Source organism: Bombina bombina, chromosome 3 (assembly GCF_027579735.1).
Source record: "Bombina bombina isolate aBomBom1 chromosome 3, aBomBom1.pri, whole genome shotgun sequence".
NCBI lineage: Eukaryota > Metazoa > Chordata > Amphibia > Anura > Bombinatoridae > Bombina > Bombina bombina.
In genome coordinates this window covers 887,122,994-887,150,217 of record NC_069501.1, presented here as the reverse complement: position 1 = coordinate 887,150,217, position 27,224 = coordinate 887,122,994, and the positions used below count along the sequence as shown (strand labels likewise).

General features: G+C 40.1%; 1 protein-coding gene across 1 annotated transcript in view; it reads left to right on the top strand.

Moving 5' to 3' along the window:
- The window catches only part of NDFIP2 (Nedd4 family interacting protein 2), a 259,390-nt gene that overhangs the window by 12,799 nt on the left and 219,367 nt on the right, over positions 1-27,224 (top strand). The window contains exon 2 of the mRNA XM_053707849.1: positions 6,300-6,456. Coding sequence (XP_053563824.1) covers positions 6,300-6,456 — 157 coding nt within the window. The remainder of the gene's footprint in view (positions 1-6,299; positions 6,457-27,224) is intronic.

Sequence of the window (27,224 nt, the reverse complement as noted above, 5' to 3'; positions counted from 1 at the left end):
TGTAGAGTACCAAGGCGATTGGAGAAGTGTTCTGTCCCGGCCTCCCCCTCTTTTCAAAGGGGGGACATGATCTATCAAGATAAACTGCAAATCAGTGACTTTGTTTTGCCTGCAAGAAATGTCTCGCTACTGGTTGGTCTGATACAGCAGCTGAGTAGATAAACCACATAACTTGTGGTACATGTCATAAAGTATTTGATGGTAAATTTTCTAGTGGTATGGGGATGACAACATTTTGCATGGAATCATCGCGTTGCAAGTTGTACAGCCTGTGCACCTGAAGCAGCCAGTCTTCTTCTTCTTCTTCTTCTGCCATTGTTGCTTTTGGTAGCAGTGCTGTGGGTCCATGAGCATCAGGCTATCTCTCAAGTTCTTTCCACGTTTGTAGCCCATAATTGGTGGGTCCATCTGGCTAAATGGTAGGGTCTTATCTGTCTCCGGGATCTCCCATCTTTCTATGATGTTATGAGCTAGTTCCTTCTTCCCGGAGTTGTACATGGTCGTGAAGATCATCAGTGTCTTATTATCATCTTTCAGTCTGACCCTCGCTTCATTGGGCTTTGTTGTGATCTCCTGTATGACCTCTCTGATTAGGCTGTTCCTGTAGCCGCTTTGGAGAAACTTATTGCCCATCATCTCCAGCTGTTTTTCCTGGTTAATTGTCTCAGTATTGTTTCTCATCATTCTCATCATTTGAGACTTGATGATAGCCTTACGAGTGTGGGGTGGGTGGTTGCTGGTGGCTTGCAGTAGAGAATTTCTATCTGTTGGTTTTGTGTAGAGAGTGGTATATAATTTATCTTGTTTCTTGTAGATTCTCAGGTCAAGGAAATCAATATAATCATGGTCATACTTTTAGTTCAAACTTGATCGGGGATACTCTGTCATTTAGTTGGTTAACCCATGTAATCAGTGATTCCTCCTGTCCTTGCCAGATAAAGAATACATCATCAATGTATCTTTTGTGGCATTTGATGTTTTTATGGTTATATAGATCCATTGTCACTGTTTCAAATTGTTCCATAAATAGGTTAGCATAAGCAGGGGCCACGTTTTACCCCATGGCCGTCCCCATCAGATGTTGGTAAAAGTTCTTTTTGAAGCGAAAATAGTTGAGTTTGACACTTCTCTACTAGATTCAGAATGAACGTAATGGGTGTTCCTATATAGGGGTTATGGGTTAATGCTGTTTCTATAACACCTATAACTTCAGTATGCGGGATAACAGTGTAGAGGCTCCTTGTGTCCATAGTCACCAGTATGTCGTCCTTATGGGTTTCCTCCAGTGAGTTCAGTAGTGTGATCAGGTTGCTTGAGTCCCTAATATAGGAGCTCATCCATTTAACCAGTGGTTGTATTAAGGAATCCGTAAATTGAGCCAAAGGTTGGAGCAGGGAGCCTCTTGCTGACACAATAGGTCAATTGATCCTTATGTATCTTTGGCAGTGTGTAAAGGATAGGGTGGATTGGGTGTGTGAATTCATCCTTGTCTATCCAATTGTTGAATGCGTCTTTCAATAGGACATCAATCTCTTTTTTTAAAATCTTTGGTCGGGTCCCATGTCAATTTCTTATAAGTAATTTTATCACTTAGCTGTCTCAGAATCTCATCTCTGTACTGGTCGTATTCCATTAGTACAATGTACAATGGCCCCGCCTTTGTCAGCCGGCCGTATCACAATGCTTAAGTCCTTAGCTAGTGACTTCAGTGCTTGTCTTTTACCTTTGGTGAGATTTGGGCTATATCCATCCATTGTAATTCTTTCAGAGTCATTGGAGATCAGCCTAGTGTAAGTTTTGATGCTTGATCCACTGTTTTATAGGTTCGAAACTGCTTTTTGGTTTAAATCTCTTGGTCTCAACTTCTGTTGTAATGTCCCCAAATTGTTCCTTGAGTTTAAGATTTCTCTGGAATTTATGTGTATCCAGAAACATATCAAAGTTGTCATTCTTGAAGGTGGGAATGAAAGTGAGTCCTTTGTTAAGTAGACTGATCTCAGCTCTGTCCAGTTCTCTGTTACTAATGTTGATCACAATATCAGAGTTCACTGTCTCAGTGGTAGGGGCGGTCTCCCGCCCGCAGTAGTTCCCCCTCCTTTGGTGCGACCTCGGCCCTGTGTGTTTTCTGACCTGGTAGTTACCCCTAAAAAAGAAAAAGTATTAGGTAGGGCTGCATGATTAATCGCATATGCGATTTAAAACCGCGATTAATCGCCGCAATTTTAAAACAGAGAGAGTTCGCGATTTGTTCCTAAATAAAAAAATCCTCAGAAGTGGCTGTAATATTGATTTGTTTGTGATTTCTTGCAAAACGGCTCCATCTAGTGGTTGCTTTTAGCACACATTTGTAAAATTGCTGTTTTTACTTTCACTTTCTGTTCTCAGCAGCCGATCTATCTAGAAGTCTAAAAGCAGAGCCCATGCAGAAATGAACAGGAGAGAAAGCCACTTATATTTCCCCCTAGGGACGTCTGTAGTCTGAAACGAAGGGCTAGATTTATCAAAGGCTAGGCGAACTTTGTATGTTCTTTGCCTGTAACTGCGCCCCAGCTCACCTCCGGAGAGGCGCATATGTGCGCCTAAATTTATCAAAAAAATAGACACAACTTTGCGCAGGCGAGCTGGGGCGTAATAATGATAAATTGCTCCTGTCGGAAAAAGCATTTACTCCCTATTTACTCCCTATTTATCACAGTACATCAGTATAAATATTTGCGCCACCATGTTTTGATTATTAAAAAAACGTTTTTTAGGTAACTATTTAGCTAATATTTATATTACACAATGTTTCTGTGCTGTTTGTGCCATATGTTGACACAAAAATAAATATATCAATATATCGATATATACATATAAAACTTTTAGTACCATATGCGGCTGTGGAAGCGCAAATTACTGGGAATAACGGTATCTTCTTTGCGCTGAACTTTTAAAAAATTAGTTAAAAGAGTAAAGTACTGCATCACAAGATGTAAAAGCATGTATTATAATGGTGTTCGACTCAGTCTGAATGGCGAAATATACAACACGCAATTACAGCCGAAATTATCGGCGCAAAGCAATGATGAATAAGCAACTGGGCGTATTTGTAGGTCGGGCTGTTAAATTACGCCTATTACTAATGTATATTGGTGCACTTGGGAGCGCGCCTGTGCGCCTAGGCGAATGCAAGTGGAGTGCGAAGAAGTTTCTTTCAGATTGCTTTGATAAATATGAGGATCCGTTTGTATGCATTATTTTGGACGATATTAGAGTATGGCTTTAATAAATCTAGCCCTTAGGGTATGTAAACATTATGGAACCTCTCACACAATCTCCTGCTCCTCTGAGAAACGGCTCAAATACATAGCAGATGCAGTTAACCGCACGGCTCCCAAAAAGGCTAAAACTGCAGTCCCCTCTGCTACTGGGTCAACTTAACTGCATCTACAATGTTTTTATATATATACATATATATACTGTGTATGTGTGTGTGTATGTATATATTGTAAGTTCCCACGGGAATAGGGCCCTCAATCCCTCCTGTATGTGTTTGTAAATTTTGTCCTGTATCTTACAAGTCTTGTATTGTTTTATTTAAATAATTTGTATCCATGGACAGCGCTGCGGAATATGTTGGCGCTTAATAAATAAAGTATAATAATAATAATAATAATAATAATAATTGTTTCCTGTAACACTATTCTTGCTATATATACATGACCTATACAACTAACTGTGCAAACAACCCCCCCATCCCCCCCCCTCCTTTTTTGTTTTGGGATCATCTCTAAGATGAGCTTGAAAAGTATTTGATTTCTTTTTTCCCCCTAACTTTTTGATATTTTTAGATATGCCTGTTTGCATCTACCTGCCTTTTAGATTTAGGTTCCCATTCTAGCTCCTAAGGTGTCTGAGTCACTGCATTTTCTAGACTTATAGTTGGTTTACTTTTATTATTATTTTTCTAGTAAAATTATGTTTCCAGTATTCTTGTTTTCTGATTATTTTATCACCTGATTGTTTTGACGTTTATTTTTATTTGTTATCTTTATTTTTTTTTTAGATTTTTATTGAATCTAAGGTCTGAGCAACCTATTCATTTGTTATTCATGTTATGTTATAGAGGATCTGCCTTTATGGTTGTGTGTGCAATAGCTAGTAACTATATTACATAGATAGAATGTTTCATTTGTTATTTCATATGATGTTGCAACTCTTCTTGCCCATTCTTTGCTCTGCTTTGTACGCAGCCATGTTTCATACACAGTCTACATGTGTCTCTGTAGTAAGAAAAGCTTATCATTTTATGTTTCACCGTGGAGTTAGACGTATGGGTTGCCTCTGTCATGATCCTCATATGTTGCCATGTATACACACATAGGTTACCCTGTATCCCATACAGATCCACATTACTTATACTTTCTGTCCCTTGGGGGGCGTGTCTATAATATACCGCAGCACATCCCTTTGGGTGTTAGTGTGATTTAGTCACATTTATTTATAGATAGCTAGAGCACCATAGTCCCCACACATAACTATCAATTAAGCTGATGCCTCTTTGTTTACATGTTAGACACACTCGTATATTTTGGGGCGTGTCATTGATGTCATGATGACTTTGACACACCCATCTCCGCCCCTCTCTTTGAGGTATACCGGATACACAACGCACTTTCTACCAACATACTACAATACACAGCAAGTAAGTAGATGGTGTTTGGGAGACACACACTATGCGGGTACACGCTCATGTTATGAGTTAGACTTGCGCCAACACATAAGGTTACATTTGGCCATTTGTTCAAGTAGCATGATAATCTATTAGTTTATTTTCCCCATTAGGTCCTGTTGATGAAATTGCCTTCTTACCTACACAGTTATCATTTTTAGTGAGTTACACAAAACTCTTTTCATATTATGAATTCGGCTCACCTTTTTATTTTGATATTTTTATTATTTTTTGTGTAAACTCTGATGTATGCTATGATGATGTGTTTGTTATTGCATTGCTATGCTAACCCTTTTGCGTTTTTTTGGTCAGTGGTAGGGGCTACAGACACTATATAATGTTTGTTTTTGCACAATTGTTAGGCTGATGAAGGGGTGAACATGGTGGTATCACTATGGATTAATAGTACAAGTTTGTATCACTTGATAAGACTAGTGAGAGTGCACCACAGGATATATACTATATATATATATATATATATATATATATATATATATATATATATATATATATATATATATATACACACACACACACCCAGAGGCAGAACTTTTCTCCACTTTCTGCGATGAGATTGTTTTAGTGAACATTTTTCTGCAGATCATTTTAAAATAAAATTTTAAACTAGGCAGTGACACCAAAGCACCCGTTCGATATTGTTATGTGTTGATTAATTGGAAAATAAAGAAATTTATCAAGTTTTATAATATAGTGCAGCAGTTAAAAATTGCATTGCAAATTAGCTGCAAAGAAAAAGACATTTTGTTAAGTTTTTAAAATGTCTTGTGAAAAACAATAATAAATGCACTGCTGCTTTGCTACTCCATATTTGACTGTTCTCTTCAAACAGCACTTTGTTCTAGATGCATTGTGTTAAGGAAAATTCACAGTTCAGCCACAGCACAGTGCTGTTTGAAGAGAACAGCCTGATGCAGCTGCAAAGTGAAAAAAAAACAGTCAGTGCATGTGTCCTGCTCTTTCTGCAGACATGCTGCATTTTCTGTGATGACATCTCACATCACTGTATGTTCTGCCTTAGGGTATATACATACACAGATATATAATCAGTTTAAACAATTTTAATTACCTATTTTAAGCAAGAATATATTTAACATCTTTAATGGTACATTGTCGTGGAAAAATTACATGATTAAATTTGTTGGCACATATATTATTTTTTTTGCACTTCTCACCCTGGAACTCTGTGTAGCTTCTGCAAAGGGGTTAAACACCTAGATGCCCGTTTGCAGGAGCGTGATAATTTAGCGTTCCACTTGTAATCTAGCCCATAGATTCTTAGTGTGAGCTTTATTAGAACATGTCATTTTCCCACTACAATGTCCCTTTAAGTGGCACCCTGTCATATGTTTCATTATTATTTTATTATGATTGAGCATTTCCTGCTTTTCACTTCAGATTTAGGAGCTACAGTAATATTTTGTAACCAGCTACATGCTCAGGAGCCAGACAAGGGTGTTTATATAAAGGAACATGTAAACTAATATAAAAAATGTTAGGAATCAGAAGTAAAATTCTGTGATGAGTATGACCTGCTGATGTTAATCGTTTTTTTTCCCCTCGGCAATAGCTCCTGAATGAGGATGATTCCTCAGAAGGCCCTACTGTAGAACAGCCGTCAACCTCTACACTAGTTTCTCAGGCAGCACAAACCTCTACATCATCTACAGCAGATGCATCTCCTCCACCATACAGCAGCATTACAGTGGAGACAGCTACAGGTGCAGGTATGTTTAGCAATAGATTTAATATTTGACATCTTAGCATAGCTTTACAAACTGTCCAACCTTGGACCACATATGGAACAAATCCATACATGCTCCATTGTCTTTGTTTTAATGGCTCCTCTGTGAAACAGCCCTTTAAAGTATGATGGCTTGTCCATTATTTCAGTGTCTGAATTGCTACACTTAGTGCCTCTTAATTTCCTTATCTTAGAATTCCTCCTTTACAGTTGAGTACTAGGCCCTCCTCGGGTCTATAATTTTAAGATAACCACTATACTGTGTAGATTAATAGTAGTGTACATCAAGGTGTTTTCCATGTAATTCAATCTGTGTAAAACCTAATCTACAAGTCAAAAGAAATTATTAAACCACAGTTTAAAAATATAGATTTCAATTTTGCAACACTTATAATAATAATAATAATATTAATAATAATAATGGGGCTTTCATGATTCAGAAAGAGCATGTCATTTTAAAAACTTACCAATTTGCTTTGTTCTTTGGCATCCTTTGTTAAAGAATAGCTTTATGCAACTCAGTGCTGCGCTAGCGCTTTTTAACTGTGAGGTGGCTGGAGACACAGAGGGGAGTTGTGTAGGGGTTTGGGGCCGCACAAATAAGTTGATGCCTACCCTTCAAAGACTAATAAAGCTGTTAGCGCTGCTCTAGAGTTTTTAAGAGGAAGAGAAATGGTCATAGACAACAATCTGCAGGAGCCTGGGACCCCAAAATTAAGCATCAAGCTTAATTTTTGGGGCATTCAGGCATCTTAGAATAACCAGCACTAACCTCAGTAGAATAGCAGTTTGCTTCTGGGAGCTAGCTGGACACATTGGGTGATATGACGAGCCATATATGTGCAGCCACCAATCACCAGCTAGCTCCTGAAACTACTTGGGTATGCTCTTTAACAAACTATAGCATGACAACTCAGCAAATTTGATAATAGAAGTAAATTTAAAAGATGCTTAAATTGCATGCTCTGAATCATAATAGTTAAATTTTGACTGTACTGTCCCTTTTAAGTATTGTAATTGAATTGATCATTGGAGCAATTCTTAGGTTTTTGCTCAATAAAGAAAACATTAACAGTATAACTAATTTTGTTAGATCCATAAACTCTGGCAGATAGCAACTGTAGATTGTAAGCTCTTTAGAGCACGTCCCATCTCCTCTTGTATTTTTATAATACTGTAATAGACTATCACTTGTTGTTTTAACTTTACAAACAAGTCAAAAAGGCAGTAGTTCCAAATTAAATATAATGTTTTGTAACAAATTATTGAGGTCTCTATAGCAGTAACAAAGTTGTAGAGGTGTAGTATTCAAAATGTCTATGGCTTTCCTTTATTAAAGCTTTCATGATTCAGATAGAGCACACAATTTTAATCAACTTTAGATTTCAATTACGGTGTTAAAATTTCCATAATCATTTCTCTTGCAAGGTGTATCCAGTCCACGGATTAATCCTTTACTTGTGGGATATTCTCATTCCCTACAGTAAGTGGCAAAGAGAGCACACAGCAAAGCTGTCCATATAGCTCCCCCTTAGCTCCACCCCCCAGTCATTCTCTTTGCCGGCTTTAAGCACTAGGGTCTCTCTACGGGAGGGTAAAGTGAATGTGGTGTTAGAATTGTAGTTTTATATCTTCAGTCAAGAGTTTATTTTTAAATGGTACCGGTTCGTACTATTTACTCTCTAGCAGAAAAGTGATGAAGAATTCTGCTGAGAGGAAAATGATTTTAGCATGTTGTAACTAAAATCCACTGCTGTTCCCACACAGGACTGAGGAGTACCAGAAAACTTCAGTTGGGGGGAACAGTTTGCAGGCTTGACTGCAATGAGGTATGTTCTGTCAATTTTTTCTAGACAAGACTGAGATAATGCTAGAAGACTGACAGGATCCCCATGTGGGGAGGGTAAGCTATGTTCTGAGACTTAGTATAGAATTGCATGCTTACATAACAGGGTTAAATAGGCTGGTTGACACTAATACAGGGCAATCGATTATTTATTCAAGAAATATTCGTTGGTGACACTTTTCTTAAGCACTTTGGTGTTTTTACTGGGGTATTATCCACATGGCATAAATTTAGTCACTTAGAAGTGATTTTTGTAGGCCTCATAACTCTGGAGTGGGAGGGGCCTAATTTTGCGCCTCAGATGCGCATTTAGAATTGAAAGTCTGTTCATGCTGCTTCACATGGAGGGTCCAGCTGCTGTTTGAGGGCCCAAAAGAAGCTTTATTCCCCCAAATCTGATCCCTAAGGGCAGGTAGGGCCACAGCTGTAAGCTGTGGCAAGGTGCTGTAGTTCTTAACCGGTTGTTGGCTTTAGGCTGCTCCGGTTTGGGCATTAAGGGGTTAATTGTTCTGAAACTTGTGGTGCAATCATATTAAAGCCTTAGGTACATACTGTAAAAATTTCAAAAAGATTGGTGCATTTATCACTGTTTTGTAAAATTGTGTGCTCTTTTATTTCTTAAAGGCACAGTAACGTTTTTTTTCAAATTGTGTTTTTTATTTGATTAAAGTGTTTTCCAAGCTTGCTTGTGTATACTACTAGTCTGTTAAACATGTCTGACACTAAGGAAAATCCTTGTTCAATGTGTTTAGAAGCCATGGTGGAACCCCCTCTCAGAATGTGTCCCAATTGCACTAATACGTCCATACACTTTAAAGATCATATTGTTGCACTTAAAAGTGTGGCCCTAGATGATTCTCTGACTGAGGAGAATGAGGATAGTCCGTCTACCTCTTCCCATGTGTCACAACCAGTTACGCCCGCTCAAGCGATGCCTAGTACCTCTAGTGCGTCTGCCCCTATTACTTTGCAACAACTAGCGACAGTCATGGATAATTCCCTTGCGGCCTTTCTATCCAAACTGCCAGTTTTCCCTACAAAGCGCGACAGCTCTGTTTTTAAGAACAGATGATGAGCAGTCTGAAGCTTTGGTAGCCCTATCTGATGTACCCTCACAACACTCCGATGTGGGGGTGAAGGATTTGATGTCTGAGGGAGAAATTTCCGACTCAGGAAAGATTGCTCGTCGGGCAGAGTCAGATTCATTAGCGTTTAAATTTAAACTGGAACACCTCCGCGTATTACTCAGGGAGGTATTAGCCACTCTGGATGATTGTGACCCTAGTGGTCCCAGAGAAATTGTGTAAAATGGACAAGTACTTAGAGGTCCCTGTATACACTGATGCGTTTCCGATCCCCAAAAAGGTTGCAGATTTTGTTACTAGGGAGTGGGATAGACCAGGTGTCCCTTTTATTCCCCCCCTATTTTTAAGAAAATGTTCCCCATAACTGACCCCAGGCGGGACTCGTGGCAGACGGTCCTTAAGGTAGAGGGGGCTGTTTCTTCACTTGCTAAGCGCACAACTATACCAATTGAAGACAGTTGTGCTTTTAAAGATCCTATGGATAAAAAGTTGGAAGGTTTACTTAAGAAAATTTTTGTTCAACAAGGTTTCCTTCTCCAACCTATTGCCTGCATTTTTCCGGTAACTACTGCAGCGGCTTTCTGGTTTGAGGCGCTGGAGGAATCGCTCCAGACGGAGACCTCATATGATGAGATTATGGATAGAATTAAGGCTCTAAAGCTGGCTAATTCTTTTATCACAGATGCCGCTTTCCAGTTAGCGAAGTTAGCGGCACAAAATTCAGGTTTCGCCATTATGGCGCGCAGAGCACTTTGGCTCAAGTCATGGTCGGCCGATGTGTCGTCAAAATCCAAATTATTAAATATCCCTTTCAAGGGAAAGACCCTTTTCGGCCCAGAATTGAAAGATTATTTCAGATATCACAGGGGTAAAGGGCCATGCTCTCCCCCAGGACAAGCCCTTTAAGGCTAGAAATAAAGCTAACTTTCGTTCCTTTCGTAACTTATGGGGCGGTCCCGCTTCAGCCTCTACAGCGGCAAAGCAAGAGGGTAACGCTTCACAGCCCAAGGCAACCTGGAAGCCTTACCAGGGCTGCAACATGGGTAAACAGGCCAAAAAGCCTGCAGCTGCTACCAAGACAGCATGAAGGGGTAGCCCCCGATCCGGGACCGGATCTAGTAGGGGGCGACTCTCTCTCTCTCTCTTCGCTCAGGCCTGGGCAAGAGATGTTCACGATCCCTGGGCATTAGAGATTGTTCACACATTGTTTTACACATCAGAATAGAATAGATCACTTTAAATTTCAGGGTATAGAACAAGTATCCCTGGGAGTGAGAGGAGGTGATAGATATCAAGCCCTAAGTAGGAAGGAATTTTTTTGGATACATACATTGAAAACAGGCTTTCCATTAGGAATAAATAAAATAAGTGATGTAAAGTTATTTATTGATAGATAAATAAGTATTATAGGTGCTTTAGCTATACTTAGGTATCACTGTACTTGACCCTTCAAATTGCAACACTTCATATTGCCATCTATATGTCTCATCTTACATAGCTCAGCTAGCTCATACTTGGTATCGATCTAAACATGTCGTTATTTTATATCTTGAGATCATAATATAAATTGCTTGCTTCCATGTTTCCTTTAGAAATATGAGGTTTTGGCTAAATATGTTCTTTACAGTGACATAAAGTGTGCTATTATTTGCATTTATCTTATATATAATGTTGTGCGCTTTATTTTATTTTGTTCACTGTAAGTCTTATTGTGCTTTCTTCCTCACATTTTGTAATTAAAATATCCATTATGAGTATTGATACATTATATGTATGCCAGTTCTAGCTTTGTTGAAATTCATTAATTATTTTAAATATGTCCTTTTTTTTTTAGCAATGTTTTAGACAGAGTTAGATTGTGGTATTTAACATATGTGCTACGATTTAGGCTAACTAATAGTTAACCTGTAGCTTTACCTGTGATTGGTTATACCGGCAACTTACCTCTGATTAAAGCAGCTGCTGGAGGCTTAGTCTTTAGCTCTGATGAACTGCCAGTAAGGCAGGAAACGCGTCAGCTGTGGACTCTGTGATCTATGATCTGTGCTGTTAACGTTTTTAATGCAAGTATAATAAATTGACTTTTAACATTGATATCTCTCCCTGTCTGCATTTCTACTCCAAGGGGATTGTGCTTTTGTTGTATTCATTAGAGATTGTTACCCATGGATATCTTCTAGAATGCAAGGACTCTCCTCCAAGGGAAAGGTTCCACATTACCAGTCAAAGAAAAAGGCGTTTTTACGCTGTGTAGAAGATCTACTTACAATGCGAGTGATCCACCCAGTTCCAATTGCAGAACAAGGTCTGGGGTTTTACTCAAACCTGTTTGTGGTTCCCAAAAAAGAAGGAACTTTCAGACCAATCCTGGATCTCAAAATTCTAAACAAATTCCTCAGAGTTCTATCGTTCAAGATGGAGACCATTCGGACAATCTTACCAATGATCCAGGAGGGTCAATATATGACTACCGTGGATCTAAAGGATGCGTACCTACATATTCCTATCCACAAAGATCATCACCAGTTTCTCAGGTTCGCCTTTCTGGACAAGCATTATCAGTTTGTGGCTCTTCCTTTCGGGTTGGCCACTGCTCCCAGAATTTTCACAAAGGTGCTAGGGTCCCTCCTGGCGGTGCTAAGACCGCGGGGCATAGCAGTGGCGCCTTACTTAGACGACATCTTAATTCAAGCGTCGACTTTCCAAAGAACCAAGTCTCACACGGAGATCGTATCGGCCTTTCTAAGGTCTCTCGGGTGGAAAGTGAACGAAGAAAAAGAGTTCTCTCTCCCCTCTTACAAGAGTTCCATTCTTAGCAACCCTGATAGACTCGGTAGAAATGAAAATATTTCTGACGGAGGTCAGAAAGTTAAAGCTGTTAAATACTTGCCGAGCTCTTCATTCCATTCCTTGGCCATCTGTAGCTCAGTGCATGGAGACAATCGGACTAATGGTAGCGGCATTGGACATAGTCCCTTTTGCTCGGATCCATCTCAGACCACTGCAGCTATGCATGCTCAAACAGTGGAATGGGGATTATGCAGATTTGTCTCTTCAAATTCAGCTGAACCAGGAGACCAGAGATTCTCTTCTCTGGTGGTTGTCTCAGGACCACCTGTCTCAGGGAATATGTTTCCGCAGACCAGAGTGGATCATTGTAACGACCGATGCCAGTCTGTTAGGCTGGGGAGCGGTCTGGGACTCCCGGAAAGCTCAGGGCTTATGGTCTCGGGAAGAAACTCTTCTCTCGATAAACATTCTGGAACTGAGGGCGATATTCAACGCTCTTCAGGCATGGCCTCAACTAGCGGCGGCCAAATTTATCAGATTTCAGTCGGACAACATCACGACTGTAGCTTACGTCAATCATCAGCGATGACGGAGGTAACCAAAATAATCAGGTGGGCGGAGGATCACTCCTGCCATCTCTCAGCAATTCACATCCCAGGAGTAGACAACTGGGAGGCAGATTTTCTAAGTCGTCAGACTTTTCACCCGCGGGAGTGGGAACTCCACCCGGAGGTATTTGCCCAGCTGACTCAGCTATGGGGCACTCCAGAGTTGGATTTGATGGCGTCCCGTCAGAACGCCAAACTTTCTCTCTACGGGTCCAGGTCCCGGGACCCCAAGGCGGTATTGATTGATGCTCTAGCAGCGCCTTGGTCCTTCAATCTGGCTTATGTTTTTCCACCGTTTCCTCTCCTCCCTCGTCTGGTTGCCAGAATCAAGCAGGAGAAGGCTTTGGTGATTCTGATAGCGCCTGCGTGGCCACGCAGGACTTGGTATGCAGACCTAGTGGACATGTCATCTGTCCCACCATGGACACTGCCAATGAGGCAGGATCTTTTAATACAGGGTCTGTTCAAGCATCCAAATCTAGTTTCTCTACGTCTGACTGCTTGGAGATTGAACGCTTAATTCTATCAAAGCGTGGTTTCTCTGAGTCAGTTATAGATACTCTGATTCAGGCTAGAAAGCCTGTCACCAGGAAAATCTACCATAAGATATGGCGGAAATATCTTTGTTGGTGTGAATCCAAGGGTTACTCATGGAGTAAGATTAGGATTCCCAGGATATTGTCTTTTCTCCAAGAAGGATTGGAGAAAGGATTGTCAGCTAGTTCCTTAAAAGGACAAATATCTGCTCTGTCTATTCTTTTACTCAAGCGTCTGGCTGAGGTACCAGACGTTCAAGCGTTTGCTCAGGCTTTAGTCAGAATCAAGCCCGTCTATAAACCTGTGGCTCCGCCATGGAGTCTAAATCTAGTTCTTTCAGTTCTTCAAGGGGTTCCGTTTGAACCTTTACATTCTATAGATATTAAGTTGTTATCTGGGAAAGTTTTGTTTTTAGTAGCTACCTCTTCTGCTCGAAGGGTTTCAGAATTATCTGCCTTACAGTGTGATTCACCTTACCTGGTGTTCCACGCAGATAAGGTAGTTTTGCGTACCAAGCCTGGTTTTCTTCCTAAAGTTGTTTCTAACAAGAATATTAACCAGGAAATAGTTGTTCCTTCTCTGTGTCCTAATCCATCTTCAAAGAAGAAACGTCTACTGCACAATCTTGATGTTGTTCGTGCTTTAAAGTTCTATTTACAAGCAACTAAGGATTTCAGACAAACACCTTCCTTGTTTGTTATCTATTCTGGTAAGAGGAGAGGTCAGAAAGCGACTGCTACCTCTCTTTCTTTTTGGCTGAAAAGCATCATCCGTTTGGCCTATGAGAGTGCTCATTCTACCAGAGCAGTGGCTTCCACATGGGCTTTCAAAAATGAGGCTTCTGTTGAACAGATTTGTAAGGCAGCGACTTGGTCTTCACTGCATACTTTTGTCAAATTTTTTCAAATTTGATACTTTTGCTTCTTCGGAGGCTATTTTTGGGAGAAAGATTTTACAAGCAGTGGTGCCTTTCGTTTAAGGTACCTGTCTTGTTCCCTCCCTTCATCCGTGTCCTAAAGCTTTGGTATTGGTATCCCACAAGTAAAGGATGAATCCGTGGACTGGATACACCTTGCAAGAGAAAACAGAATTTATGCTTACCTGATAAATTACTTTCTCTTGCGGTGTATCCAGTCCACGGCCCGCCCTGGCATTTACGTCAGGTAAAATTTTTTTGTTTAAACTACAGTCACCACTGCACCCTATGGTTTCTCCTTTTTCTTCCTAACCTTTGGTCGAATGACTGGGGGGTGGAGCTAAGGGGGGAGCTATATGGGCAGCTTTGCTGTGTGCTCTCTTTGCCACTTCCTGTAGGGAATGAGAATATCCCACAAGTAAAGGATGAATCCGTGGACTGGATACACCGCAAGAGAAAGTAATTTATCAGGTAAGCATAAATTCTGTTTTTTTATGCAAACATTCTGAGGCACCAGCTCCAACTGAGCTTATGCAAAAAAAAAATCACATTTTAAACATATGCACATTTTGTGATTGGCTGATGGATATCACATGAAGCAGAGGGGAAAGAAATTTGAACTAACTTTCTAAAATGTCTGTATTTCAAATGTCTTTTTTTTTACTATGCATTTGTTTATTATGCAATTCTACTATATTTCATAGTCTTTTAAAGGGAAACCCAAACCTTTTTGTTTCATGATTCAGGTAGAGCATGCAATTTTAAGCAACGTTCTAATTTACTACTATTATCAATTGTCTTTGTTCTCTTGATATCTTTATTTGAAAAGCCAGAATGTAAGCTTAGGAGCCTGCCCAATTTTGGTTCAATACCTAGGTAGTGCTTGCTGATTGGTGGCTAAATTTAGCTGCCGATCAGCAAGCGCTACCCAGGTGCTTATCCAAAAATGAAACCTGAAAGAATGAATTTAGGTTTAATATCCTTTTAATAATGGATGCTCATCTGCTGAATAAACCAGCCTTTTTTGTGGGAGTTGTCCCTTTTAGCCAGTGAGCTGCAGACACTTGAGCATTGCACAAACATGTAATTCACTTTAAACAGACCTTACTTAAAGGCACAGTGTAAGGTGAAATTTATGTTTCTCATGGTCCATTTTACCTGCTAAAGTGTATGAAATAGTTTATGAATAGTTCATTTTACCTTTATTTTGTCATTTTTCATAACTGCCTTTGCCTTTTGGAACCGCCACCTATACTGGAAATGTCAATACTGCCCATTTCAATGTGTTTGTGGTTACAAAGAACAATCATGCTATTTCATATACAAAATAAAGCTAAATGAATTATTTTCAATACATTTTATACTCTGCGGCTGGTATAAGTCAATGGAAAATTATTAAAAAACAATAATACTCTGTACACTGTCACTTTAACTTTTTATTTTAAGGTGCTGATCATTCATCTACATGTCAGAAAACGTTTGAGTAAAATGTTCAGCTGTGGAAACATTTTGAGTGAACAGTTTAGAGATTAGATAAGTATTTTAATCTAACCGTGTTGGTTATGCAAAATTAGGGAATGGGTAATAAAGGGATTATCTTTTTCAAACAATACAAATTCTGGAGTAGGCTGTCCTTTTTAAGACAGCATTCTACGCAGTTCACAATTTTTTTATTTTGTCTAGTCCACTGATTTTCAAACCTGTCCTCTGGCCTCCCTAACAGGACAGATTTTGAGGATATCTGAACTAGAGCACATGTGAAATAATCAGCTGATTAGTAAACATGGTTATTTTACCTGCTCTCCTCCAAGGTAATCCTGAAAACCTGGTCAGTTAAGGAGGCCTGAGGATAGGTTTGAAAACCAGTGGTCTAGACCAAGGAGATACAGTTTGTGAATAGGTTAAATCTAGATATGCCAGATCAACTACACCACCCTGGTTTAATACTTTTGTTACATAATCAAAGAAGTAAATTGGATTAGTCTGACATGATCTCCCTGAAGTAAAACCATGCTGATTTTGGTCCTCTAAATCAGGGGTCTCCAACCTTTCGGACCTCAGGGACCACTAAACTCACAATTTTGAATCCCGTGGACCAGGGGTCGCCAACCTTTTCAGACCTTAGGGACCACTAAACTCACAATTTTTTATCCCGTGGACCACTAACATGATTTTTTTTAAAAAAGGTACAAACCTCTATAATGTATAACCATAGCTAAGTGTACATCATGTATATATTTACACACTTTATTTTTTGGAATTAACTAACTGAACGACAGAACTGAGAGAATACTCAACTTTTGAGCTGGAAACAGAGAGGCAGAAAGTGGGGAAAAAAGAATTATGTTTAAAAGGACCACAAGACTTCCAAGTTACCTCCTCAGTTAGGAATTATTGAAAACTACTTATGATCATGGACAGACGTTGGAGTCATAAATTAAGTTTATATCAGAAAGCTCTCAATATGGATGTGAGCTAACCACGACTGATGTTACTGGCAATTACTATAATACTGGTGGGATATAGCTGATCTGCTGGATGGCAATTACTGGAATTCAGGTGGAATGGCTTTGTGCGTGGTAAAAATAATTAATATTTAATAAAAAAAGAAGATGGAGGGAAGACAAACAGTGATGTAAGTCCATCTGAAGGAATTAGGAAAACTACTACAAAGAAACCGATATAGGGAAGAAAATAAATGAAATATAAGAGAGAATTTTTTTTTTTAAGATTTTTTTTTTATATATATATACTTGAATTTCACTATTTCAAGCCAAGACTATACCAACCTCTGCTGGAAGCATCTTCCCCTGAGCAGTGCGCCATACAGGAGGAGTTAAAAATACAATCTAGCTACGCAAGTTGCGCAGTACTACGCAACGTGCGTAGGTAGATTGTAATCGTTTTTTACTGATGTCCATCCAGGCACTGTAGTGAGTTACGGCGTGATGGGGGTGACACCATCAGAGGAGATTAATTCCTGCTTGATGGTGTCAAGGACCACCTACATCTTCTTGTGGACCACTGGTTGGTGACCGCTGCTCTAAATCAGGGTTCTTAAACTTTTTTTTTCACAAGGCCCAGTGCAATCATATCGCATACCTTCGTGACCCTATTTTTATGCTTGGTCTGAAAATGTCTGAAGCAATATACGACAAGATAGCTGCAATTTTTGGCAAATTGAGTAAAATGTGTGCATAATTTTTATACATGATTTGTAGTCAAACTTGAACATGTTGTAAACGGTACACACGCAAGCTCTCACACCACACACCATCTCATAGAACACACACACTCTCATATTGCACATATACACACCACACAAAATCTCATATTACACACACACGCTCCTATTACACATACACACAGCACACACTTCCTCATATAACACACACACTCTTATAACACAAGTCGTGACCCAGTAAACATGGTGTTTTAACTCTGTAATGGGACCCAAACAGTGGTTTAAAGAACTCTATTCTAAATTGTTTGTCTTTATGTAAGTCAAACTTCTTTCTTTTAAGATACTTTCCATCTAAAGGGGAGTAGAGTCCATGGCTTCATTCATTACTTTTGGGAATTAAGAACCTGGCCACCAGGAGGAGGCAAATACACCCCAGCCAAAGGCTTAAATACCTACCCCACTCCCCTCATCCCCCAGTCATTCTTTGCCTTTCGTCACAGGAGGATGGCAGAGAAGTGCCGAAGATTCAGAGTAGCCTCTTATGGAGGATAGTGAAATGTTATATTTCTCAGAAGGTGTCTTTCTAAAATAGAGGCTTGATAACCTCTTATTGGTGCAAACCCATATACAGATTATTTACTTTTTACTATCAGAAATAGAAGATCTCGTATTATAGATATCCTTTTAAAAAAAAATAGTGTCCAGCGCTGGTACACTGTAAAAAAAGAATAAAGCATGCTATTTATAGCGTATCCAGTAAGCATAGATTAAGGAGCAACTTCCATATATATGCAACAGATTAAACAGATTTGTCCCTAAATTGGATGGTGGTGCTATTTCCACGCTCGCAAAGCAGACAACTATTTCTCTTGAGGATAGTTCGTCGTTTAAAGAGCCCATGGATAAAAAGTTGGAAAACATGTTAAGGAAGATGTTTCAGCACACAGGGTTTGTTTTTCAACCGGCAGCGGGCATAGCCGCGGTTGCCAGAGCTGAGACATATTGGTATGAGTCCCTGTGTGTTATGGTCGAGAGGGAGACTTCCATCGACGAGATACAGGATATGATTAAGGCGTTAAGGGTCGGCAATTCTTTTATTTGTGACGCCAATATGCAAATTATTCGCCTGAACGCAAAGGTTTCAGGATTCTCCATTTTTAGCTTGCAGGGCTCTGTGGCTAAAGTCTTGGTTTTGCAGAACGTTCAGGACCCTTGGGTTCTGGAGGTTGTCGCCTAGGGTTACAGGATAGGATTCAGGTCACATCCGCCCAGGTGCAGATTCCTCTGGTCAAACCTTTCTTCAAGATTGGAAAAGAGAGAGGCCTTTCTAGAATGTGTGAGGGATCTCTCCTCTCTAGGTTTTATTGTACCAGTAACCCAAGCAGAAAGGGGTCTACGATACTATTCAAATCTTTTTGTGATACCAAAGAAGGAGGGCACGTTCTGCCGGATTCTGGACCTAAAGTGTTTAAACAAGTTTCTGGCTGTTCCACCATTCAAAATGGAAACGATCAGCTCTATTCTGCCCCTAGTTCAAGAGGGGCAGTTCATGACGACAATAGACTTGAAGGATGCTTACCTTTATGTTCCAATTCACAGGGACCACTTCAAGTTCCTAAGATTTGCGTTTCTGGACCAACACTTCCAGTTTGTGGCCCTTCCTTTCGGTCTGACGACGGCCCCCGAATGTCTTCACAAAGGTTCTGGGGGCGCTCCTTGCAGTGGCCAGATCCAGGGGCAGTGCTGTAGCGCCTAATTTGGATGACATCCTTGACTAGGTGCCGTCGTTCAGCCTCGCAGAGGATCATTCGAGGGCTCTTCTTTTCTTGATCCAATCTCACGGTTGGAAGATAAACTCAGGAAAGAGTTCCCTGGTTCCCAGCAACAGGGTGGAGTTCCTGGGCACGATAATAGACTCTATGTCTATCACAGCGGATATCCATGGATGCTCGGACCAGGGACTCCCTCTCTTGGTGGATCCGTCCAGAGCATCTGTCCCTGGGGACATCCTTTTTGAGACCGTTCTGGGAGATTGTGACCACGGACGTGAGTCTCGCAGGATGGGGAGCTGTTTGGGGTGCCAGGATGGCACAAGAAAAAGTGACCCGGGAGGAATCTTTCCTTCCGATAAATATTCTGCAACTTCAAGCAATTTACAATGCTCTGTGGGCGTGGCCTCCTCTGGGGTTGTTCAACTTCATCAGATTCCAGACCGACAATATTACCTCGGTGGTTTACATCAACCATCAGGGGGGTACGAGGAACTCCCTAGCAATGCGGGAGGTGTCTCGGATTTTGGAGTGGGCGGAGTCCCACAGCTGCTCACTTTCAGCGATCCAAATTCCAGGTGTGGACAACTGGGAAGCAGATTTTCTCAGCAGGCAATCCTTCCATCTGGGGAAATGGTCTCTTTACCCCAAAGTGTTTGCTGAGATTTGCTTCAGATGGGGAACGCCGGAGATAGATCTCCTGGCGTCCAGACTCAATTGCAAGCTACCCGATACGGGTCGAGGTCGAGGGATCCCCAGGCAGAGCTCATAGATGCCTTAGTGGTGCCTTGGGGATTCAGCCTAGCTTACATTTTTTCTCCGTTACCACTTCTACCTCGTGTAGTCGCACACATCAAACAGGAGCAAGCTTCGGCCATCCTGATTGCTCCATCGTGGCCGTGGAGGACGTGGTTTGTGGATCTGATGGGGATGTCATCCTCTCCGCCATGGAGGTTATCCTGTCGCAGGGATCTGCTGGAACAGGGTCCCTTTCAACATCAAAATCTCGTTTCTCTGAGGCTGACTTCGTGGAAATTGAACGCTTAGTCTTAGCCAAGAGAGGCTTTTCTAAAAGTGTGATTGACCCTCTAGTTCAGGCAAGGAAGCCAGTCACTCGTCGCATCTGCCATAAGGTGTGGAGGACTTACTTGTCCTGGTGTCAGAAACATGGATATCCTTGGCACAAGGTGAAGGTATCCAGGATTCTGTCTTTTCTCCAGGATGGTTTGGAGAAGGGTCTTGCCGCTAGTTCCTTAAAGGGACAGATTTCAGAGTTATCCGTCTTGTTGCACAGAAGACTCGTTGAGCTTCCTGACATTCAATCTTTTGTTCAGGCTCTGTCTAGAATCAGGCCTGTCTTTAGGCAGTCTGCTCCCCCATGGAGCTTAAACTTGGTCCTAAAGGTATTGCAGAGGGTTCCGTTTGAGCCTATGCATTCCATTGATATTAAGATTCTGTCCTGGAAGGTTCTCTTCCTGTTGGCTATTGCATCGGCACGCAGGGTATCTGAGCTCGTTGCCTTGCAATTCGAGCCTCCTTACCTGGCTGTCCTTCGCACCGGTTTGGGGTTTCTTCCCAAGGTGGTGTCTAACTGTAACATCAATCAGGAAATAATTGTTACTTCTTTGTGTCCTAACCCGTCGTCTTCTAAGGAGAGGTTACTTCATAATCTGGATGTGGCTCGTGCATTAAAAGGACATTATACACTCATTTTTTCTTTGCATAAATGTTTTGTAGATGATCTATTTATATAGCCCATAAAGTTTTTTTTTTTTTTTTGTTTTTTTTTTAAATGTATAATTTTGCTTATTTTTAAATAACATTGCTCTGATTTTCAGACTCCTAACCAAGCCCCAAAATTTTATGAGAATACCGTCAGCTACCTTCTCCAGCTTGCTCCTGTTTGTGTAAAGGATCTTTTCATATGCAAAAGAAGGGGGAGGGGGGAGTGTCTTATTTCCCACTTGCAGTGGGCTTTCCAACTACCTTTACAACAAAGCTAAACTGAAGGCTTCTTGGTAAGTTTTTAAACAGTTTTATACTGGATTTTTATATCGGTATCTGTGCATCTTATTCTTTATAGTATAGTGTCTATTACATGCAGTTATATGAAAATGAGTGTATACTGTCCCTTTAAAGTTCTATCTTCAGGCTACAAAGGATATTAGACAGTCTACATCTCTTTTTTTGTGGTGTATTCCTGGGAGCGCAAGGGGCAGAGGGCCTCTTCTACTTTTTTGTTTTTTTGGTTGAGAAGCTTGATTTGCTTGGCCTATGAGATAGCAGGACATAAGACTCCTCAGAGGATCACGGCTCATTCAACTAGAGCTGTTTCTTCGTCTTGGGCCTTCAAGTATGAGGCCTCTATGGAGCAGATTTGTAAGGCTCCTTACACACTGTTTTACAAATTTGACGTTTTTGCTTCTGTGGCAGCTGCTTTTGGGAGAGCGGTTTTGCAGGCTGTGGTGCCCTCAGATTAGGGTCCGCCTTTTACCCTCCTGGTTTCATTCAACGTCCTTTAAGCTTTGTTATATGTCTCCCAAAAGTAATGAATGAAACCGTGGACTCTCCTCCCCTTTAGATGGAAACGTAAATTATGCTTTCCTGATAATTTTATTTCCATCCGAATCCACGGCTCCCGCTCGTAACTCCGGCGGGCGTACCTAAATTTCATTTTTATTCTTCTGGCACCGTTTATACCCTTATATTTCTGCCTTTTAAGCCTTTGGTGGCCAGGTTCTTAATTCCCAAAAGTAATGAATGAAGCCGTGGACTCTCCTCCCCACGATGGAAATAAAATGATCAGGTAAGCATAATTTATGCTTTCCATTAAAGGGACATTAAACCCAAAAACTTCCTTTCATGATTCAGATAGAAAATACAATTTTAAACAACATTCCAATTTACTTCTATTATCTAATTTGCTTCATTCTTTAGATATCTTTTGTTAAAGAAATAGCAATGCACATGGGTGAGCCAATCACATGAGGCATTTATGTGCAACCACCAATCAGAAGCTACTGAGCCTATCTAGATATGCTTTTCAGGAAAGAATATCAAGAGAATGAAGCAAATTAGATAATAGAAGTAAATTACAAGTTGTTTAAAGTTGTATTCTCCATCTGAATAATGAAAGAAAAATGTTGGGTTTAATGTCCCTTTAATTTCCCTACTACTGAAGTGGTTTTCCAAACAGCCATTGTTTGCACACCCTGCTCAGCAAAAGAGACAAATAAGGGAAAAGCTAGGTTCCAACATGGCAGCACTCATCACTTCTATAGAAATTCAGTGGAATTGGGGGGAAAAAAAATCTAATTTTAAATTACAAGAAAAGGGGACAAAATAAATAGTTTGCTAGAAAATTTATTTACAGCACACAATTATTTTTTTTTTTTAAAACAATCGGCTAGATTACGAGTCTTGCGTTAGCCTTAAAAAGCAGCGTTGAGAGGTCCCAACGCTGCTTTTTAACGGCCGCTGGTATTACGAGTCTGGCAGGTACAGGTGTACCGCTCACTTTTCTTCCGCGACTTGAACTTACCGCAAATCCCCTTACGTAAATTGCGTATCCTATCTTTTTAATGGGACTTGCGTAACGCCGGTATTACGAGTCTTAGAAGAAGTGAGTGGTAGACCCTCTCCTGTCAAGACTCCTACCGCATTTAAGAGTTAGTAGTTAAGAGTTCTATGGGCTAACGCCGTAACATAAAACTCTTAACTAAAGTGCTACAAAGTACATTAACACCCATAAACTACCTATTAACCCCTAAACCGAGACCCCCCCCCCCGAAACACTTTAATAAAGTTTTTAACCCCTAATCTGCCGACCGGACATCGCCGCCACTGTAATAAATATATTAACCCCTAAACCGCCGCACTCCCGCCTCGCAAACACTAGTTAAATTTTATTAACCCCTAATCTGCCGTCCCTAACATCGCCGACACCTATCTACATTTATTAACCCCTAATCTGCCGCCCCAACGTCGCCGCTACTATATTAAATTTATTAACCCCTAAACCTAAGTCTAACCCTAACACCCCCCTAACTTAAATATAATTTAAATAAAACGAAATAAAATTACTACAATTAAATAATTTAATCCTATTTAAAACTAAATACTTACCTATAAAATAAACCCTAAGCTAGCTGCAATATAACTAATAGTTACATTGTAGCTAGCTTAGGGTTTATATTTATTTTACAGGCAACTTTGTATTTATTTTAACTAGGTACAATAGTTATTAAATGGTTATTAACTCTTTAATAACTACCTAGTTAAAATAAGTACAAATTTACCTGTAAAATAAATCCTAACCTAAGTTACAATTACACCTAACACTACACATCATTAAATTAAATTAATTTACTAAATTACCTACAATTAAATACAATTAAATAAACTTAAGTACAAAAAAAAACAAACTAAATTACAGAAAATAAAAAAAAAATACAAGAATTTAAAACTAATTACACCTACTCTAATCCCCCTAACAAAATAAAAAAGCCCCCCAAAATAATAAAATTCCCCGAATGAAGGTTCCTTTAAATGACCTCATCCAAGATGTCGTCCCTTGAATTCCGATTGGCTGATAGGATTCTATCAGCCAATCGGAATTAAGGTAGGAAAAATGCTATTGGCTGATTCAATCAGCCAGTAGGATTGAGCTCGCATTCTATGGACTGTTCCAATCAGCCAGTAGACTGCGATCTCAATCCTATTGGCCGATTCAATCAGCCAATAGAATTTTTCCTACCTTAATTCCGATTGGCTGATAGAATCCTATCAGCCAATCGGAATTCAAGGGACGCCATCTTGGATGACGTCATTTAAAGAAACCTTAATTTGTCGGGAGTCGTCGGAAGAAGAGGATGCTCCACGTCGGCTGGCTTCAAGATGGACCGGCTCCGCTCCGGATGGATGAAGATAGAAGATGCCGCCTGGATGCGGACTTTTGCCCGTCTGGAGGTCCTCTTCTGCCCCGGACCGGATGAAGACTTCTGCCCCTCTGGAGGACCACTTCTGCCCCGGTTGTGTGAAGACGGCTCAAGGTAGGGTGATCTTCAAGGGGGTAGTGTTAGGTTTTATTAAGGGGGGATTGGGTGGGTTTTAGAGTAGGGTTGGGAGTGTGGGTGGTGGGTTTTAATGTGGGGGGGGTTTACAGGTAAAAGAGCTGATTACTTTGGGGCAATGCCCCGCAAAAAGCCCTTTTAAGGGCTATTTGTAATTTAGTATAGGGTAGGAAATTTTATTATTTTAGGGGGCTTTATTATTTTGTTGGGGGGATTAGAGTAGGGGTAATTAGTTTAAAAAATTTTTAATTATTTTTTTATTTTCTGTAATTTAGTGTTTTTTTTTGTACTTTAGTTTATTTAATTGTATTTAATTGTAGGTAATTTAGTAAATTAATTTAATGATAGTGTAGTGTTAGGTGTAATTGTAATTTAGGTTAGGATTTATTTTACAGGTAAATTTGTACTTATTTTAACTAGGTAGTTATTAAAGAGTTAATAACTATTTAATAACTATTCTACCTAGTTAAAATAAATAAACTAGCTACAATGTAACTATTAGTTATATTGTAGCTATTTTATGGTTTATTTTATAGGTAAGTATTTCATTTTAAATATGATTAATTTATTTAATTGTAGTAATTTTGTTGTATTTATATTATATTTAAGTTAGGGGATGTTAGACATAGGTTTAGACTAAGGTTTAGGGGTTAATAAATTTAATATAGTAGCGGCGAAGTTGGGGGGGAAGATTAGGGGTTAATAAATATAATGTAGGTGTCGGCGATGTTAGGGGCAGCATATTAGGGTTTCATAGGGATAATGTAGGTGGCGGCGGTGTCCAGAGCGGCAGATTAGGGGTTAAAAATATAATGCAGGTGTCGGCGATGTCTGGGACGGCAGATTAGGGGTTAATAAGTGTAAGATTAGGGGTGTTTAGACTCGGGGTTCATGTTAGGGTGTAGACATAAAATGTGTTTCCCCATAAGAATCAATGGGGCTGCTTTTTTGCAGGTGTTAGGGTTTTTTTCAGCTGAATCTGCCCCATTGTTTCCTATGGGGAAATCGTGCACGAGCACGATTTGCCAGCTCACCGCTACCATAAGCAGCGCTGGTATTGAGGTGAGATGTGGAGCTAAATTTTGCTCTACGCTCACCTTTTTGCGGCTAACACCGGGTTTAAAAAAAACCTGTAATACCAGCGTTGTCTTAAGGGAGCGTTGAAAAAAAAATGCTCGTTAGCAACGCACCCCTGTTACCGCAAAACTCGTAATCTTGGTAATTGTGTTTTATATGTACCTTTTATACAGACATTAAACACTAACGCCTAGATTACGAGTTTTGCGTTAACAGGGGTGCGGTGCTAACGAGCAGTTTATGCTCACCGCTAACTTACAGACAGCGCTGGTATTACGGGTTTTAACAAACCCGGCTTTAACCGCAAAAAAACGCTTCTTACGTTAGCGGTGAGCTGGCTAAACGTGCTCGTGCACGATTTCCCCATAGGAATCAATGGGGGAGAGCCGGCTGAAAAAAAACCTAACACCTGCAAAAAAGCAGCGTAAAGCTCCTAACGCAACCCCGTTGATTCCTCTGGGGAAAATACATTTATGTCTACACCTAACACCCTAACATGATCCCGAGTCTAAACACCCCTAATATTACACTTATTAACCCCTAATCTGTCACACCCGACATCGCCGACACCTGCATTATATTATTAACCCCTAATCTGCCGCTCCGGACACCGCCGCCACCTACATTTATACTTATGAACCCCTAATCTGCTGCCCCCAACATTGCCGACACCTACATTATATTAACCCCTAAATTCAATCCTATTGGCTGATCCAATCAGCCAATAGAATGCAAGCTCAAATCTATTGGCTGATTGCATCAGCCAATAGGATTTTTTCTACCTTAATTCCGATTGGCTGATAGAATTCTATCAGCCAATCGGAATTGAAGGGACGCCATCTTGGATGACGTCATTTAAAGGAACCTTCATTCAGTTTTCGGACAAAGAAAGAATAGGATGCTCCGCGTCGGATGTCTTGAAGATGGACCCGCTCCGCGCCGGATGGATGAAGACTTCTGCCCGTCTGGAGGACCACTTCGCCCGGCTTGGATGAAGACTTCTCCCGGCTTCGTTGAGGACTTCGGCCCGGTTGGGTGAAGACGTCTCCTGGTAAGGTGATCTTCAGGGGGTTAGTGTTAGGTTTTTTTAAGGGGGGATTGGGTGGGTTTTAGAGTAGGGTTGGTTGTGTGGGTTTTAATGTTGGGGGGGGGAATTGTAATTTTTTTTTCAGGTAAAAGAGCTGATTACTTTGGGGCAATGCCCCGCAAAAGGCCCTTTTAAGGACTATTTGTAATTTAGTGTAGGGTAGGGCTTTTTTTATTTGGGGGGGGGGGGGCTTTTTTTATTTTGTTAGGGGGATTAGATTAGGTGTAATTAGTTTAAAAATCTTGTAATTTCTTTATTATTTTCTGTAATTTACTGTTTGTTTTTTTGTACTTTTAGATAATTTTATTTAATTGTAATTAATTGTATTTAATTTAGGTAATTCATTTAATTGTAAAGTAGTGTTAGGTGTAATTGTAACTTAGGTTAGGTTTTATTTTACAGGTAAATTTGTTTTTATTTTAACTAGGTAGTTATTAAATAGTTAATAACTATTGTACCTAGTTAAAATAAATACAAAGTTGCCTGTAAAATAAAAATAAACCCTAAGCTAGCTACTATGTAACTATTAGTTATATTGTAGCTAACTTAGGGTTTATTTTACAGGTAAGTATTTAGTTTTAAATAGGAATAATTTAGTTAATGATGGTAATTTTATTTAGATTTATTTAAATTATATTTGTTAGGGGGTGTAAGGGTTAGAGTTAGACTTAGATTTAGGGGTTAATAACTTTAATATAGTGGCGACGACGTTGGGGGCGGCAGATTAGGGGTTAATAAATGTAGGTAGGTGTCGGCGATGTTAGGGACGGCAGATTAGGG